General features: G+C 42.8%; 1 protein-coding gene across 1 annotated transcript in view; it reads left to right on the forward strand.

Moving 5' to 3' along the window:
• Nucleotides 1–2,913: 2,913 nt before the first annotated feature.
• SNX24 (sorting nexin 24) overlaps nt 2,914–16,147 on the forward strand; it is a 159,422-nt gene continuing 146,188 nt past the window's right edge. Inside the window, exon 1 of the mRNA XM_025433169.3 lies at nt 2,914–3,063. Coding sequence (XP_025288954.1) covers nt 3,004–3,063 — 60 coding nt within the window. The 5' untranslated portion in view covers nt 2,914–3,003. The remainder of the gene's footprint in view (nt 3,064–16,147) is intronic.

Here is a 16,147-nt window from a genome sequence, read left to right on the forward strand (position 1 = left end):
TGAATAAATAAAATCTTTAAAAAATAAATAAAGCTGTTTATCACTAAATTTGCTGAAATATATTTCTACTTAATACTAGGTAAATGTGGCATTTTTAGTGTAAGGATTTTATATGCAGATTCTAAGCTGAATTTTATTATTTTGCTTATGTAAATTTTTTGCTTTTATTAAGACACTGTTCAATATCTTACATGTGTATTCACCACATATTTTTATTAACGTTCTGAAAAATTCTAGCTGGCTTGTCATGGATTGTAGAGTCAATCTAAAAGTTATGTAGGACAAACAGGATGATACATTTGCCATATTCTCTGTAGCACTATTCTTTCTCCCCTTCTGAGGGATTTCTCACAGAACTTGGTTAGAAGTTTAGCCCTTCTAACTATTGGCTAGTAAATTCATATTTATTTCCTCTGAGCCTGATTACACGTACTCTGTAACCAATGAAATAGTAACAATCCCACTTACAGCTGAGATGATAGACCCTCCGGAACACACCCACATATTGAGAGCTTGCATAGATTTTCAGCAAGGCAAAATTAAATCATACACAGCTATTAGAATACAATAAATGTTATTAATATTCATATTGATACATTATACTAAATGGTAATATATAATTATATAATGTGTAATTAATATCAATATTCACAGAATCCAAAAATTAGTAGAATACAACAAGTAGGTCTTATTTGGACCATCTGTCAGATCTTTATAAATCCACACATTTCTGCCAGTTAAGTTCAACTGATAAATAAGTGAGCCATACCGGACAAAAAGGTGTACGTCAGGCTACTAGCAAACTTTGAAGAAAGGAAAGTATAGAAAGTATTTTAAATGCTTGACCAGCAATCTCTAGCACAAGGACTTTATGAATACATAGTCCTGGGTTACATTACCCACTGAAGCTTCTTTTTTTTTTTTTTAAGATTTTATTTATTTATTCATGAGAGAGACAGAGAGAGAGAGAGAGAGAGGCAGAGACACAGGCAGAGGGAGAAGCAGGCTCCATGCAGGGAGGCCGACATGGGACTCGACTTGAGGACTTGATCCCGGGTCTCCAGGAACACGCCCTGGGCCGAAGGCAGGTGCTAAACCGCTGAGCCACCCAGGGATCCCCCCAAGATTTATTTTTAAGTAATCTCCACACCCAACAGTGGGGCTCAAACTGGGAGGACAGGAGTCACATGCTCTACTGACTGAGCCAGCCGGGGTGCTCCTACCCACTGAGACTTTAACAAGCTGTTTCAACCCATCTGGAAATCGTTTTGGTTTTCTGCCATCAGCAGGCATAATTATTTTATTTATTTATTTATTTTAAACTTTCAGACTCACACATTTTTTTTTTCTTAATAAACTCCACACCCAATGTGAGGCTCAAATTCATGATGCCGAGATCAAGAGTTGTATGATCTACTGATTGGGCCAGCCAAGAGCCTCTGCATTATTATTTTAAAAATGAAATACAGAAACACTACTTCTTAGTCCTTTAAAGTCCTACTGCACATACCATTTCTTCGTGGGGTTATTAGAAAGCTTAGTCCTGAGACATGATATGTAACAGTATCTGCTTTATAGTACCCGCTGCATTCTACTGATTTTGTAAAGATTAAATATTTAAAAGCTTATATAAAGCTTTCAAGAAAAATGTGCCAGGCAATATGCCAAGCAGGAAATAAAAAAAAAAAATTTAAGGTACGTGCCCTAAAACCAACTGGGTGAGGCAGACAGGTAAACAAATCCCACAATACACTGTTAAGAGTCGCCAGAGGCTTAAGGAACCAGGGCCCAGCCTCTAAACTCAGCGCGGTGTCCACAGAGCTGTTTCCTAACAGCGGATGGTGCTGGCCGGCAGAAGAGGAAGGGTGGGCTGGTCACAGGACACAGCTGTCTGCTGAGGCAGGGAGTTCCGAGTGGCAGATCCCAGAGCTGCAAGTGTGTGGCCTGGAGGATGGGTCTTCAGACGCCTCTAAGCCGGAAGGCTTTTGCAGTCCACATCAGGCAAGTTCTTGAAGCAAAGGGCCTAATTCTTCTGTTCTCCCTGACTCAGGAACTCAGCATAAATTTCAGAGTTTACCAAGTTGCAGTGCCCCCGGCCTCCAGCGCAGACGCAGACGCCTGCGGCCCCAAACCTCAGTGCCCCAGGCCAACTTTTCCTTCACCCACAAGTCACTTCCCAAGTTTCTACTCTGCTCCAAGCACTCACCCAAGGAGGACACTCAGGGTTTACAAAGGTAACCTGGTCATCAAGCTTCCTCAAGTGGAACTCCATCGTTTAGGTCATTTCAGGTTATTTGGTCCTGGCCCGACAGGCAGATTCTGGCCCTCATCTGCCTTTCCTTTTTCTCTTTTCCGTGTGTGTGTGTGTGTGTGTGTGTGTGTGTGTGTGTCTCTTCTGTTTTCTCTTACAGTCGAAACCCGCAACAGCTCCTCCGAGGCAGCATCTTAAAACTGCAACAAGAAAGCAGAGTGTTCGCCCCCGCGATCCGCGGACGCCCGGGGTGGGTGTTGGCACGGCGTCCCCGGGCCCGTCGGCCGAGACCCGGGGCACCAGAGGAGCCTCGGTGAGGCCGGAGGCTTCGCGGCGGTGCCAGGCGGCGGGAGGAGGTGCGGGCGCCGGCGGCACCAGGGCTGGGCGCTTCCCGGCTCCGCGGCCTGCAGCGGCTCGGGCGGCGTCCGCGGCCTGCGAGGGGCCGGGCGGGGGCGGGGCGGGGCGGGGCGGGGCGGGGCGGGGCGGGGCGGGGGCGCGCACCCCTCCTCGGCGGACTCGCAGGCCTTGAGGCCCCGCCTCCTCCGGGCCCAGCTCGGCTCCGCCGCCCGAGGGCCGGGCCCGGCCGCAGGGCCCCGCCCCGCCCCGAGCCCCGGAGAGCGCGGCGGCGGCGGCGGCGGGAGGCGGGAGGCGGGAGGCGGGAGGCGGGGGCGGGGCGGGGCGCTCGGCCGGGGGCGGAGCTGCGGCCGCTCGCCCGCCCCCCGCTCGCCCTCCGCCTGCCGGCTGGCGCGGCCATGGAGGTCTACATCCCGTCCTTTCGCTACGAGGAGAGCGACCTGGAGCGGGGATACACGGTAGGCGCGGCCGCGGCCGGACGGGGCCCCCGAGCCGGGACGGCGGCCGCCGAGCGCGCAGGGCCCGGGCCGCCGCCGCCGCCGCCGCCGCCCCCCGCGCGGGTCCCTCGCTGCCCCCCGCCCCCCGGGGCCCGCGGCCGGGCTGCTCCCCCGCGCCGTTGCCAGGGCGACGGGGCCCCGGCTCGCCCCCTCCCCCTCCCCCTCCCCCGCCGCCCCCCCGCCCGCTCCCGGCCTCCGGGCAGCAGCGCGGGCAGCCGAGCCCCGGCGCGGAGCTCGCCTCCCCCCCCCTCCCCCGCCCGCCCTGGGCAGCCCGCGGTGGGCTACGCCGCCCCCGCCCGGACCCCAGCCGCCCTCCAAGTTCTGCGGGATTCATTCAGACGCATAAACAGGCTAATTGTAAAGGTCGTCTGTAGCTCTTTATCAGCCGGAGTGCACACCTGTGTTGCTTTCCGATCCGATGGCTTCCAAAGTTCGCCCCCCCGTTCTGCTGGGCCCTGAAATGGGCAGAGTCAGGTGCTTCACTGCGCACCTGTTCGGACCTAAGGCTGATCCCCGAGAACCGAGACACGGGCCCCGGGCTCCCGAGTGAAAGGCTGGGTCCGGGGGGTGAACGCCAGGGCCTGGAACCTTCGATCCAGAGTTCAGTAGCTGAACTGTAGGTGGCTGATTTCCCAATGAACTTCGACGCCTTCATCTACACCGTCATTGCTGGAGGGAGAAATGCCTTGGAAGACTTTATTTCCAGCTCTTAAAGAGAAGATTGCAGACGGCAGTCTGAGAGGGCTGAGAGAACTCACCCACTTGCCAAACACCGTTTATGTTAATCTGGGAGGGTATTTTACCCTTTCTCTCTCCTAAGTATTCTTGGGTATAGGTGACAGCCTGTTTGGAACCTTGTGTGTTTTCATAGGGAGGCTTAAATCTCCCTCTCAAGAGAATTTTTGGAATTAAGGGATTGAAAGTGGAATTAAGTGATTGGGAAAAAAAAAAAAACCAAACAAACCCAGGGAGTATGTGGATTTTTAGGGTTAAGTAGACCTCTGGGTTCAGGTGTCCCAAAAGAAGTACTGAGTACCTTCCCGTGGGGAGGCTGAGCTCTGTTTGGCCATTATTTATATAAATAAGTCTTCCCAATGAATTAATATTTGGTTAAGTATTCTGCATTTTCCTTAAAAAAAAAAAAAAACTGTGAAAAGCCTTTTCCTGAAACCCTTGAAACCTTGCTCTATTTCTTCAGTTCAAGTATGTCTCTCACAACCCCACACACCTCTCCCAAATCAGCATCGGTAGTCATCAAAGGCCTGCCATCTTTTGGGGCATTCTTCAGGATCTGAAGATTATAGCCTGCTTGTTTGGTCTTTAGAAGTGTTCAGATGAAGGTGGTCTCAGTAATCCAAACGAAAAGCTACTTACCTTCTCAAATAAGAACTTTGAAAAAGATCATTACTGGTGTTTCTTCTCTTACAGGAGCTGTGTTTTCCCACAGTGTTTTCAAATACCTTTTAATTACTTGTATTACGACCAGGCATGTGCCACATTGTGAATTAAATTGATTTGGAAGGAGCCCTGTTCTTGGCCAACTTGGCAGTTTGAAGATTGCTTATATGATGATAGTTTGTGTGCTTTTTAAAGGCTTTTTTTTTTTTTTTTTAAGATTTTATTTATTCATGAGAGACACAGGGAGAGAGTGAGAGGCAGAGAGAGAAGCCGAGTCCATACAGGGAGCCTGATGTGGGACTTGATCCTAGGATCCAGGTCATGCCCTGGGCGGAAGGCAGGCGCTAAACCATTATGCCACCCAGGCAGTCCAAAGGCTCACTTAAAAAAATAAATAAATAAATAAAAATAAATAAATAAAAAAGAAAAAAACAACCTAATTCATTTAAATTGGTGACCTTATTGTTAAGATACCTTTGCAAGTGATTTTTTTCCTGTGTGAGTCAATGGAGCAGCTTCTGGATCCTTCGTTCCCTCTGAGCAGCTGTTTTATAATTGCACAGCACTTATTCATTTAGCAAATAAGTGTCTGCTTGGTGTCTCTATTCTAGGTCCTGGGAGCTTAGCAGTGAATAATTCATCTTTTTAAAAAACCTGAGAATTAAAAAAAATATAATCTTGGGTTCCTGAACCAAAAACTTGTGAAATAATGTACACTTAAGAGTAAAAAGCGTCTTTTTACTTTAGTGATGATGTTTATTGAAGAATATTTAAGAAATCTTGCATTTGAACAAATTCAGTGATTGGAGGCTTATGGTAAAGAAGTGTGGTTCTTCCTTCCTTCTAATCCCATGCCCTCAAGACATAAAATGTGAGGGTGCTTTCTTAGAGCCCTTTCTCTATGCCATGAAAACTTTCCTTTTTTTTTCTTAGAATAAATTGTGAGATTTGACTATACTGTCATCCTACAACATGAATATATTTCTGTTCTGATATGGATAGATCTGTCTCCTCCTAGCTACTAGCAAAGGGAGCGCCCTCATGAGGAATATGCCATCATTTTTTTACCCAGATCTCTTGTTGATGGCCACTGACATTTGCTTCTAATTTTTAGCAACCGTGTCAAATGTTGAAATGAGACATCACTGTGCATGCTTTTTTTATGCCTACGACTAGGATTTTTGTAGAACATTAACTAGAAGTGGTACTTCTGGGCCTTTTAAAGTTTTCATAGATCTTGCTCAATTGTTAGTCAAGAAGTTTATACAGGGCAGCCCCGGTGGCGCAGTGGTTTAGCACCGCCTGCGGCCCGGGGTGTGATCCTGGAGACCCAGGATCAAGTCCCACGTCGGGCTCCCTACATGGAGCCTGCTTCTCCCTCTGCCTGTGTCTCTGCCCCCCCCCCCCCTCTCTCTCTGTGTGTGTCTCTCATGAATAAATAAATAAAATCTTTAAAAAAAAGAAGTTTATACAAAGTTATGCTCACTGTACAAGGTAATTTACCTTTAAAGAGTGAACTTTTGCCTTTCGAACACTTAAACATTGACTTTGGGCTTGCGTGATGTCCAGTGTGGAATGAAAGGTAGAAGGATATTGTTCCCATCCTTAGGGATTCTTAGCCAAGAGGGGCAAAGTAGGGAAGGGCTAGGGAACCCTGATGTTATCTGGAGTCATGAGGAGGAAGAGGGCATTTCTGCACTGCCTTCTGGTAATGTGTGGGGTGGTGTTGGGGATTGCTTAGGAATGCTGACTTTTGAAATCTGGTTAGGTTTTTGCTGGCATTGCGAATTCTAGAAGGAGGAAGTAAAGGGCAAAATGTCATCTCAAGAGGAAGGTATTTTAAATTCCCAGATTCATTAAAAAAAAAAAAAAAAAAAAAAAGGAAAATGAGTTGGGAAGGGGCTTCTAAATCAGTTTATAAAGAAGCAGGAGAGGATCTTCTAACAAAATTCACATGAACTCAAATATTACTTTATGGGAAGGTTATTCTCTATCTGCTTCCTGTCCCCATAGCTTATTTACTGTCTGTTTCCCAGCTAGGCTCTAAATTCCTTGAGACTAGGACAGTGTCCGTTTCTACTCCTATACTCCAGGACAGGGCCCATCACATAGAAAGAATTCAGTACATGTGTGCTGAATAAATAATGAATGAATGAGTCTTCTAAAAGGAGAAGAAAACCAGAAGAGCTGTGATTATGAGGCATGAAGCAACTCACTGGGTAGGAGGGGGTCATGGTACAGACTGGAGTTTCCAGTAGCAGCAGAGATTATGCAAGGGCCATCTGACAGAGAGTGGAGAGAGACCGGCTCAACTAACCTTGAGAGCCAGTCAGGAGTATGGACTTCTGCTCCAGACATTGGGAAGTCACTGAAGGGTTTGAGGAAGGAAATAACATGATAAGCTTTGCATTTAGATGACCCTTGAGTATTTTTTTTTTTTTAAGGATTTTATTTATTCATGAGAGACACAGAGAGGCAGAGACACAGGCAGAGGGAGAAGCAGGCTCCTCACAGGGAGTCCGACGTGGGACTCCATCCTGGGACTCCAGGATCATGCCCTGAGCTGAAGGCAGACGCTTAATCGCTGAGCCATCCAGGCATCCTAACCCTGGAGTATTTTTAAACATTTAAGGAATGCTAGCAGAAGGACAAGAAAGGAGAGAGAGGATGTGAGCCTGATGCGAGGCAGGAGTGTGACTCCCATGGATGTGGATGCCATAGACCAAATCAGAGCTGAAGTAAGAAGGAAATTCCCTGTGGAGACCTGTTGAGTTTTTCATGATTGGTGAGGCATTTTGATTTTAGAGCTCAGGATAGAGGTCTGGGCTAGAATAGAAGTATGGCTCTAGGAGGTCATTCAGCACAAAGGATGAAAAAGCATAACAATTAATGCTATTCCCAGGAAAAGAATGTGAAGTGAGGAAAGATGGTCGACTGAAGGTAAAATCCTAGAATTGGCATGAGCAAAGAAGTCTCAGCACTGCATCCTGACGGAGTGGGAGAAGGAAATCTAGGGGTATGAAGTGGTAAGAGAGAATGGTAGATGGTCTACAGGAAGGAAAGTGCTGGTTGTGGCTGAGTGGTCTTGTAAGATGAGGATGGAGAACAGTCCGTTGAACATGAGGGTAAGCAGGTCTGGTGTGCTAGTCCAGGCTAGTATTTTCAATTTTCAGATATGTTGTTGGTAGAAAAATAGCAAAAGTGGGAAAAAAAAAGAAAAATAACAAAAGTAGAACTACTACCTAGGTGCAACACCAAAGTTTGAATGTAATTGATTTCATTTTTATAGTTGTAAAAATCAAGGCATTGAATAAGGTGATTTTTCAAGTTCATTGTAACAGTATGTCTATGACTGTGTTATGGTTATACAAATATATCTTTTTCTTGAATTCTGGACTTTTTGATTTACTTGATGTATCATGCTTTTCATTACATAAGGCAGCTTCATATATACATGATCATAATATTGAGACATATCAGGGATCATTATTTTAGTATTTTATGGATTAAAATAGAAAAATAGAACAATATGAGGGGCCATTTACCGATCACTCACCTTCAATATTTTAAATTATTACTTCATTTATCACCCCTTATTCTTCTATTTTTTAAAAAAAATCCTGGAATATTTTGAAACAAATCCGGGACATAATTTCACCTGTAACTCTTTCACTTTGAATATCTGACAGGTAAAGACTTTAAAAAATATATAACCAAAATGTCAGTTAACATCACAAAATTAGCCATACCTTGCTATCATCCCAATTCTCCTTTGTTTTTGTTGTTTTTAGCATAACCACAATGTAGACATTGCCTTGGCATTAACAGTGATCTGCAGGAATTATTTTTTTTTTAAGATTTTATTTATGAGAGAGAAAGAGAAAACAAGAGAGAGCTCAAGGTGGGGAGGGGTAGAGGGAGAAGCAGACTCCCCACTGAGCTGGGAGCCCAGCGGGGCTTGATCTCCAAAGGGATCATGACCTGAGCCAAAGGCAGAGGCTTAACAGACCGAGCCACCCAGGCGACTTGCAGGCTGTATTTTTACTGCCATTTTGTACTTGTGAGAATGAGAGATTGAGGAAGGGCACCTGACTCCCCAAGATTGGCCCTCTCTGTGCTCTCATCCTCAGAGTAGCTAACACCTGGTGAAAACAAGTTGAAGACTGGAAAAAAAAAAAAATGTGTGTGTGTGTGCGTGCTACAGTTTGCAGAGGAAGAGAGTGTAAATTCTTCAAGCATTTCTGGGCACTATTTTTCCCCAGAAGCTCTGAACAAATCCATCTCCTTTCATGTCTTGTTGTCTCCAATTGGTTTTTCAACCAATCCTGTTGCTGGGGGAATCTCTGTGCTGATTGGCTGAGGCCAGGGCCTCCTGAACCAATCACCTGCCAAGGCTACATTTATCTAGATGGAGTTAAAATAATAGGCTTTTCTGGAGCTGGGAGTGAGGTCAGTCCCTTCCTGCCACCAAACCCTGTAGGCACGACAGTGAGACCACAATGTCGGCCACAATATCTTAAAATCACCCATTATGAGCATTTGTGATGAAGAAGGCCTTTGTGTGACAAGGACATAGCTGCCACAGTGCCTCACTCATGGTAAATTGACAGCATAAGCAAACACTAAGTATGTGTTACATAATTAAATCAAGCATGTGTAGGGTATGTTCCTTACCCTTAAGGACAAGAAATGCGAGTGTGAAAATATTCTTGAAATTCTTTTTGATTTGTTTACTTGAGAGAGGGAGAGAGAACTTGAGCCTTAGGGCAGTGTCCCTGTGCATTGGGGTTGAGGGGCAGAAGGAGAGAAACTCAAACCAACTGTGGCTGAGCATAGAGCCCTCCCAACCAGGGGCTTTATCTCTAAAGGACCCATGAGATCATGACCTGGGCAGAAACCAAGAGTCTTAGGCTTAACCCACTGAACCATCCAGGTGACCCAAGTGTGAAAATATTCTTGGACAGTAGCCAATAGAATGCTACCTTCACTGAAGAACCAAAATAAGTACAAGAGGATTGAATTTTGCAAATATGCTGCTTAGAAATTTGGGGACCCAAGTAAGTTTGTTTTCATTGAGATAGAAATACATTTTAATCTTTTTCTGTAGTTTTCACTTTGTAATTTATGTTTTTTTTAAATAAACTTTTAATGGTGAAATAACTTCAGATTCGCAGAAAATTTACAAAGTTAGTGAGTTCCAATTTACCCCCGACCCCCAAACCCGTTTCCCCTGTTGTTAACATCATATATTACCATGGTAATGTCAAAACAAGGAAACTGGCATTGGTACATTACTATTAACTAAGCTCCAGACTTTATTTGGATTTCACTAATGTCCAAACCAGGATATCCTGTTGCATTTAGTTTTGTCTGATTCGATGTGAAACTAAGTATTCCAAGTTATAGCACAATGTCTCAAAAATGAGGCAGACATGTTGTTAGAAATGAGCCTGTATAGACCAAGTCAGATTTTGGCTACTTTAGATGCTTTGTGTGTGATTTTTGCCACTTGGCAAAAGCCCATTAGACTCTTCCACAGGCTTATGACACAGCCTAAGGGCGAAAGTCTCAGGCTCTAGATTTCATGCTGTCTGCATTCATATTTTGCCTGCAGCATTTAGCTTGAAGTCTGACTTTGGACAAACACTCTATGTTTTCCCCTCTCATCTGTAAAAGAGGAGAATACTAGTACCACCTGGAGTGGTTTGAGGATTAAATGACATTTTTAAAAGTACAAGGGATGATATGTCTAGCCATATGATTTATTTTTATTATTTCATGTAGGGACTTCCTTGAAGTTAACTTTTTAAACTTTTTTTTTTTTTTAAGATTTTATTTATTTATTCATGAGAGACACAGAGAGAGAAAGAGGCACAGGCAGAGGGAGAAGCAAGCTCCACGCAGAGAGCCCAACATGGGACTCCATCCCGGGTCCCCAGGACCACACCCTGGGCCAAAGGCGGCACTAAGCCGCTGAGCCACCCAGGCTGCCCTTTTAAAAACTTTTTAATGTCAATAATATAAACATAAATCTAGGAGAAGTAGTCATGCTATATAAAATAAATGCTTTGCAAATACTTTGAAGTACTTTAGAAGTGAAAGTTCACATAGAACAACTGGTATTCTTATTACAAATTCATTCAATTCAGGTTTAGTTTTTCTAGCCTTATTTATTGTGTCTGTGTATGTGTGTGTGTGTGTTCCTTCAAGATGCTAAAGGGTAATATATTTACATAAGTGAGAAGGATATATAATAGAGGGCACAGAGATACATGCTTCTCACCTTCTCTATCCTCTATCATTCCTCTAGCATCCCTCCAAAACACAGGGGCCATCAGGCTTATAGATTGTATTCTTATGCTGGTTTTCCAAGTACAGATTCAGATTTTTTTTTAAAGATTTTATTTATTTATTCATGAGAGACACAGAGAGAGAGAGAGAGAGAGGCAGAGACACAGGCAGAGTGGGGAGCAGGCTCCATGCAGGGAGCCCAATGTGGGACTCGATCCCGGGACTCCAAGATCACGCCCTGGGCCGAAGGCAGGTGCTAAACCACTGAACCACCCAGGGATCCCCCCAGATTCAGATTTTTAATGTAATTTACAGTTATTTTGCTTTATGTCTTTTCTGGGTTTTTTTTTTTTTTTCATGCTTCCCCTCCCTTTTGAAAGTACCTGTTTTGTTATGAAAAAAGTCAACCTATAAAGCAGTGGAGAGACTGATGCTTTTACTCAGCTTTTAAAATGATGAGCTCATGGGGTATCTGGGTGGCTCAGTTGGTTAAGCATCTGACTCATGATTTCTGCTCAGGTCACTATTCCATGGTCCTGGGGTCAAGCCCCACTGCAGAGTCTGCTTGAGATTCTATCCTTCTCCCTGTGCTCCTTCTCTCTGCCCCTGCTTATGCTCTCTCTGTTTCTATTTCTAAATAAATAAAATCTTTAAAATAAAATGATGAACTCACAGCCAGCTTTGTTTCCTAATCTTTTCCTCTGCTTCTTGCACATCTTCCCTTGTACATCATTTTGAAGCAAATCTCAGACCTGTCTGTAAATATTTCCAGCTTCTCTGTCTAAAAAACAAAGATTCTTCCTTTAAAATATGATCATAATATCATTATCAGACACTTTCAAAATAAGCAATAAGAAAGCAACTATCAATTATCATAAATATCAATCCATTTTTACATTTTAAAAAATTTTCCCGAGCATGTTTTTTTTTTTAAATGTAGTTTGAATTTGATTGAAACTAAGTCCATATAATGTAATTGCTTAATATTGTGTCCTCTATCTTTCTAAGTTTGTAAGTGCTTTTACTACATCTCTTTTTTGTTTTACAGTGATTTTGTTGTATAAATGGTGACATTTGTCCCACAGAGTTTTCCATGCTGGGTTTGGCTGATTACATCCCCATGTCATTATTAACGCCTTTTCCAGTTCCTTACATTGTACCAAGATAGAGGCTTTAGCTTTTTCAGATTTGATTTGTGATGCTGGCAACCATTGAGGAATATTGCCTGGATCTATTCGTTCCTTGGCGGTTGCTAAGTATCAGTAGTTTAATTTTATCATTCTTCTTTCATTTATTGACTTGAATACATTTATACAAAGCAACTTTGCCTCATTAATTAAAAGAGGAGCCACCTCCTGAGGTGTAGTTTTTATGGGAACTTATGGAAAGTTACCCTGAGGTGTAGTTTTTATGGGAAAAGTAGGATAAGTGCCTGATACTTTCTTGATTATTTACTTTTCAAAACAATGAGTTGGCTTTCTCCAAAGATCACAAATTAAAGATTATCACAGACCTTGTCTTAAAAAAAAAAATCAGTATTGTTATGAATCTGTAGATATTCACATATTTGATGTAGTTCGGTCTCTTGCATTTATCATTCTCATATACTTTATGTCCCTCTTTGGCCGTTTACTTATTTGGCATTTTCAAGTTGGATGCTGTGTATGTCCTTGACATAACTTTAATGGTCTTTGATAACTTTCTTGCTGCTTAGTGTGATGAAGTACATCTTTTACCTTTCCCGCCCCAGATCTGGAATTAGGTTTTTCTCTAAAGATCACTGGTTGCATTTACTGGGAAATGATAATTAGAGACTATGATCTGGACACAAGGTATTTGTGGAAGTTTTGAAATCTTTTCAGTGGTCAGAGTGGAGGAATATTTCTCTTAAGATCAAATACATGGTATCTTGAAGACAACTTCAAGAATTTTTGTCTTGGTCTTTTATCTTCAACTGTGTCTTTTTCCTTCCGCATTGAAAATCTCAGTACTTTAGATGCTGAGATTAATGGGATATCATATGATTAGCAGTTAACTTTATCTCACTTTAAACACTTCAGTGTGTCTCCATTATAATACCAGTACTACTATCAACAGCATGATTACTGACAACAGTTTAAAACTTTTTTTAAAAAAAGCTTTTTTGTTTTTTAATCTATTGCACTAAGGGTTATACAATGAAATGTTTTATTTTATTTTATTTTTTTTTTCAATCAAATGTTTTAAAATCACTTGGATTCTTCTTTGCTCATAACACTAACTAGCTACCCAGCCTCATTTTCTTTTGTATTTTTGTGGATTTTTTTTAGAAACTGATTTTGTTTTATATTGTGTAAAGTGTATACTGTATTAGGTTTATCTGCTGACATCTGGCTTCTTTTTATATTCCCTTCATTCTGTTTTCTTCCCCTCCACTTGATGACCATTTATCTTTCCATTAAAAAAAAAGAATAGAAACAAGTGGTGCCTGGCTGGCTCAGTCAGAGGAGCATGTAATCTTGATCTTGGGGTTATGAGTTTGAGCCCCACGTTGGGTATAGAGATTATTTAAATAAAAGGAAACAAACACAGGTACATTTGTGCCCTTAGATTAAACAGTAGTCTAAAATTAAACAGTGGTATACTAAAATGTTTTCTTCCACCTGCTTTTTTTTTTTTTTTTTTTTTTTTTTTTTGGCTTCACAGTGCATCCTGTAGTTCACTCCCCAAGGGGCATATATCAGGATGCCCACTCCTTTTCTACAACTTAATTGTTCTCCATTGTTGTCTGTAGTCATTAGCCTTGTGCCTATATTTTTTGCATTTTTCTCAGAGTATCTTTAGACTCTTAGCAGTGGGTTACTGGATCAAAAGGTACATGCATACATATGTTATTTTGCCAGATATTTTCAGATCTCCTTCCTTGGGGATTGTGCTATTTTACATTCCCATAGCAGTTTATGAGAGTGTCTATTTCCTCGCAAGCTTGCCAACTGAGTGTGTTGTCAGGCCTTTGGGTTTCTGCCAATCTGATAAGGTAAGCAGTGGTGTCTCATTGTAGATCCATTGTAATTTGCTTGCTCAATTCTGATGACTAGCTTGGACATTTTTGAAAATGCTAGTGACCCTTGTAGTTGCTTTGCTCGCTCTTTCTTTCTTTCTTTCTTTCTTTCTTTCTTTCTTTCTTTCTTTCTTCTTCCTTCCTTCCTTCCTTCCTTCCTTCCTTCCTTCCTTCCTTCCTTCCTTTTTCTTTCTTTCTCTCTCTCTCTCTCTCTTCTTCTTCTTCTTCATCATCATCATCATCATCATCATGAAGTAGGTAGTGGATAGGTGGGTGTCTGAAATAAGCTGTTCTTTTGTTGATTTTTATTGAAAAAGCAAGTGACTTAGGTTTTCATCTTATAATTCTTACTTGAAGGAAGAACCAATATGTGAGTTGAGTTGTACCAGCCACCTTCCTTAGTTCTTTGGATTTATTTATTTATTTTTTAAAGATTTTATTCATGAGAGACAGAGAGAGAGATAAAGAGAGGGGCTGAGACAAGAGGAAGGGAGAAGCAGGCTCCATACAGGGAGCCTGATGTGGGACTCGATCCCAGGACTCCAGGATCACTCCCTGGGCTGAAGGCGGCGCTAAACCGCTGAGCAACCCAGGCTGCCCAGTTCTTTGGATTTAGATTAATTTAGAATGTGGAAATTGTTCTAGAAACTATAAGCTTCTACCTTCTTCACCTTCACCCTTCTCTCCACCTTGCTAGTGGATATTCCTCTTACATAAGGTGGGTAGAGCATGCATTCACTCATGTAAATTATGTATTATGTATTTACCCCTCTCCCAAGCATTGTACTGGTATTGTTGTGGGTTCAGGGATAGCTGACATGAAGGCTTGCTCTGGAAGGATGAACGGAAGTTTGCCAGTTTGAGAAAAGGAAGATCATTTCATTGATATCCCGCAACTTGAATACTATGATGTAAAGTTAACGATACTTGAATTCTATAATATAAAGACAGTACTTCTTTTTTTTTTTTTTTTTAAAGACAGTACTTCTTATGTTAAATGATAAAGTGGTAAGAGAGGAGAGAAAAAACGTTTACTATATATATGTTAATCGGTATGCACATAAACATACTAAAGACAAAATAAGGAAGGAATACTTCGGACAGTTACAGTCCTCATTTCTGTAACTCATCACCTGGTCACAGCTGGTATGTATAACTACTTTCTTTCCCTACTCACTCTGTATTCCCTTTGCCTTCAGCAAGCACCTCAGCTGGTTGTAGGTCTTTGCCAGGTACGGTGACTCGAATCTTTATTCCTTTTTTTTTAAAAATATTTATTTTTTTTAATTTTTATTTATTTATGATAGTCACAGGGAGAGAGAGAGAGAGAGAGAGAGGCAGAGACATAGGCAGAGGGAGAAGCAGGCTCCATGCACCTGGAGCCCGATGTGGGACTCGATCCCGGGTCTCCAGGATCGCGCCCTGGGCCAAAGGCAGGCGCCAAACCGCTGTGCCACCCAGGGATCCCCGAATCTTTATTCCTAAAGGGTCTGAGCCATTAGTTGTCCTTTTTGAATTGGGTGGTTGTAGTTTTCTGGTGACTTTAATCACAGGGCATCTTACTACTAAGAGACACCATCAGGGGGTCTCCTGTGGTATAGAGGATCTTCCTTGTCCCCACTATGCTTTAGCAGTTTACTTTACCCTTGCTAGTCAGGATCAGTCACCCCAACCAGCACGCTTATTGCCTTCCTTGCTGTGTGGATTCAGAGACACTAGGAACTCAAAGTGGCCAAGTGACAGCCTTGACTTCCAGTTCAGTGGAATTCTTGCTGTGTCTCCTAGTGGAAGCATTCACCTTTTGGAACTAAAACCTCTAGGTCAACAGAGCATAAAGTCACAGAGACTGGAAGCGAAAATTGTACCAGTGGGCCACTAGCAGTAATAGTGAGTGATGTCACTCCTATTTCCACCCCTGATTCCTAGATCTGTGAATTCTGGTGATGGGGACACAGCATCATGTACTAGACACTGATGCAGACTATATTCAGCTATTTAGAGAACCTTGTCCCAGCCCTGCAAGCTGCTGCCCCCCAGCTGGTAGTGTAACTGAATCTGCAGAAGGCCATTCCACCATTCTGTCAACCCAGCTGCTTGAGGATGGTGGGGAACACGATGAGACCCATGAATTCCATGTTTATGGACCCCCTGCATCATTGCATTTACTATGAAGTGAGTTGCTTGATCAGAAGGAGTGCTGTGTGGAATACCATGGCAGTGTGTAAGGCATTCCAGAAGTCCATGTATGATAGTTGTAGCAAAGGCATTGCATTCAGGGAAGGCAAACCTTTATTACACTGTCCCTTCCACAATGGA

The sequence above is a fragment of the Canis lupus genome, chromosome 11 (genome assembly GCF_003254725.2).
Source record: "Canis lupus dingo isolate Sandy chromosome 11, ASM325472v2, whole genome shotgun sequence".
NCBI classification, from domain to species: domain Eukaryota; kingdom Metazoa; phylum Chordata; class Mammalia; order Carnivora; family Canidae; genus Canis; species Canis lupus.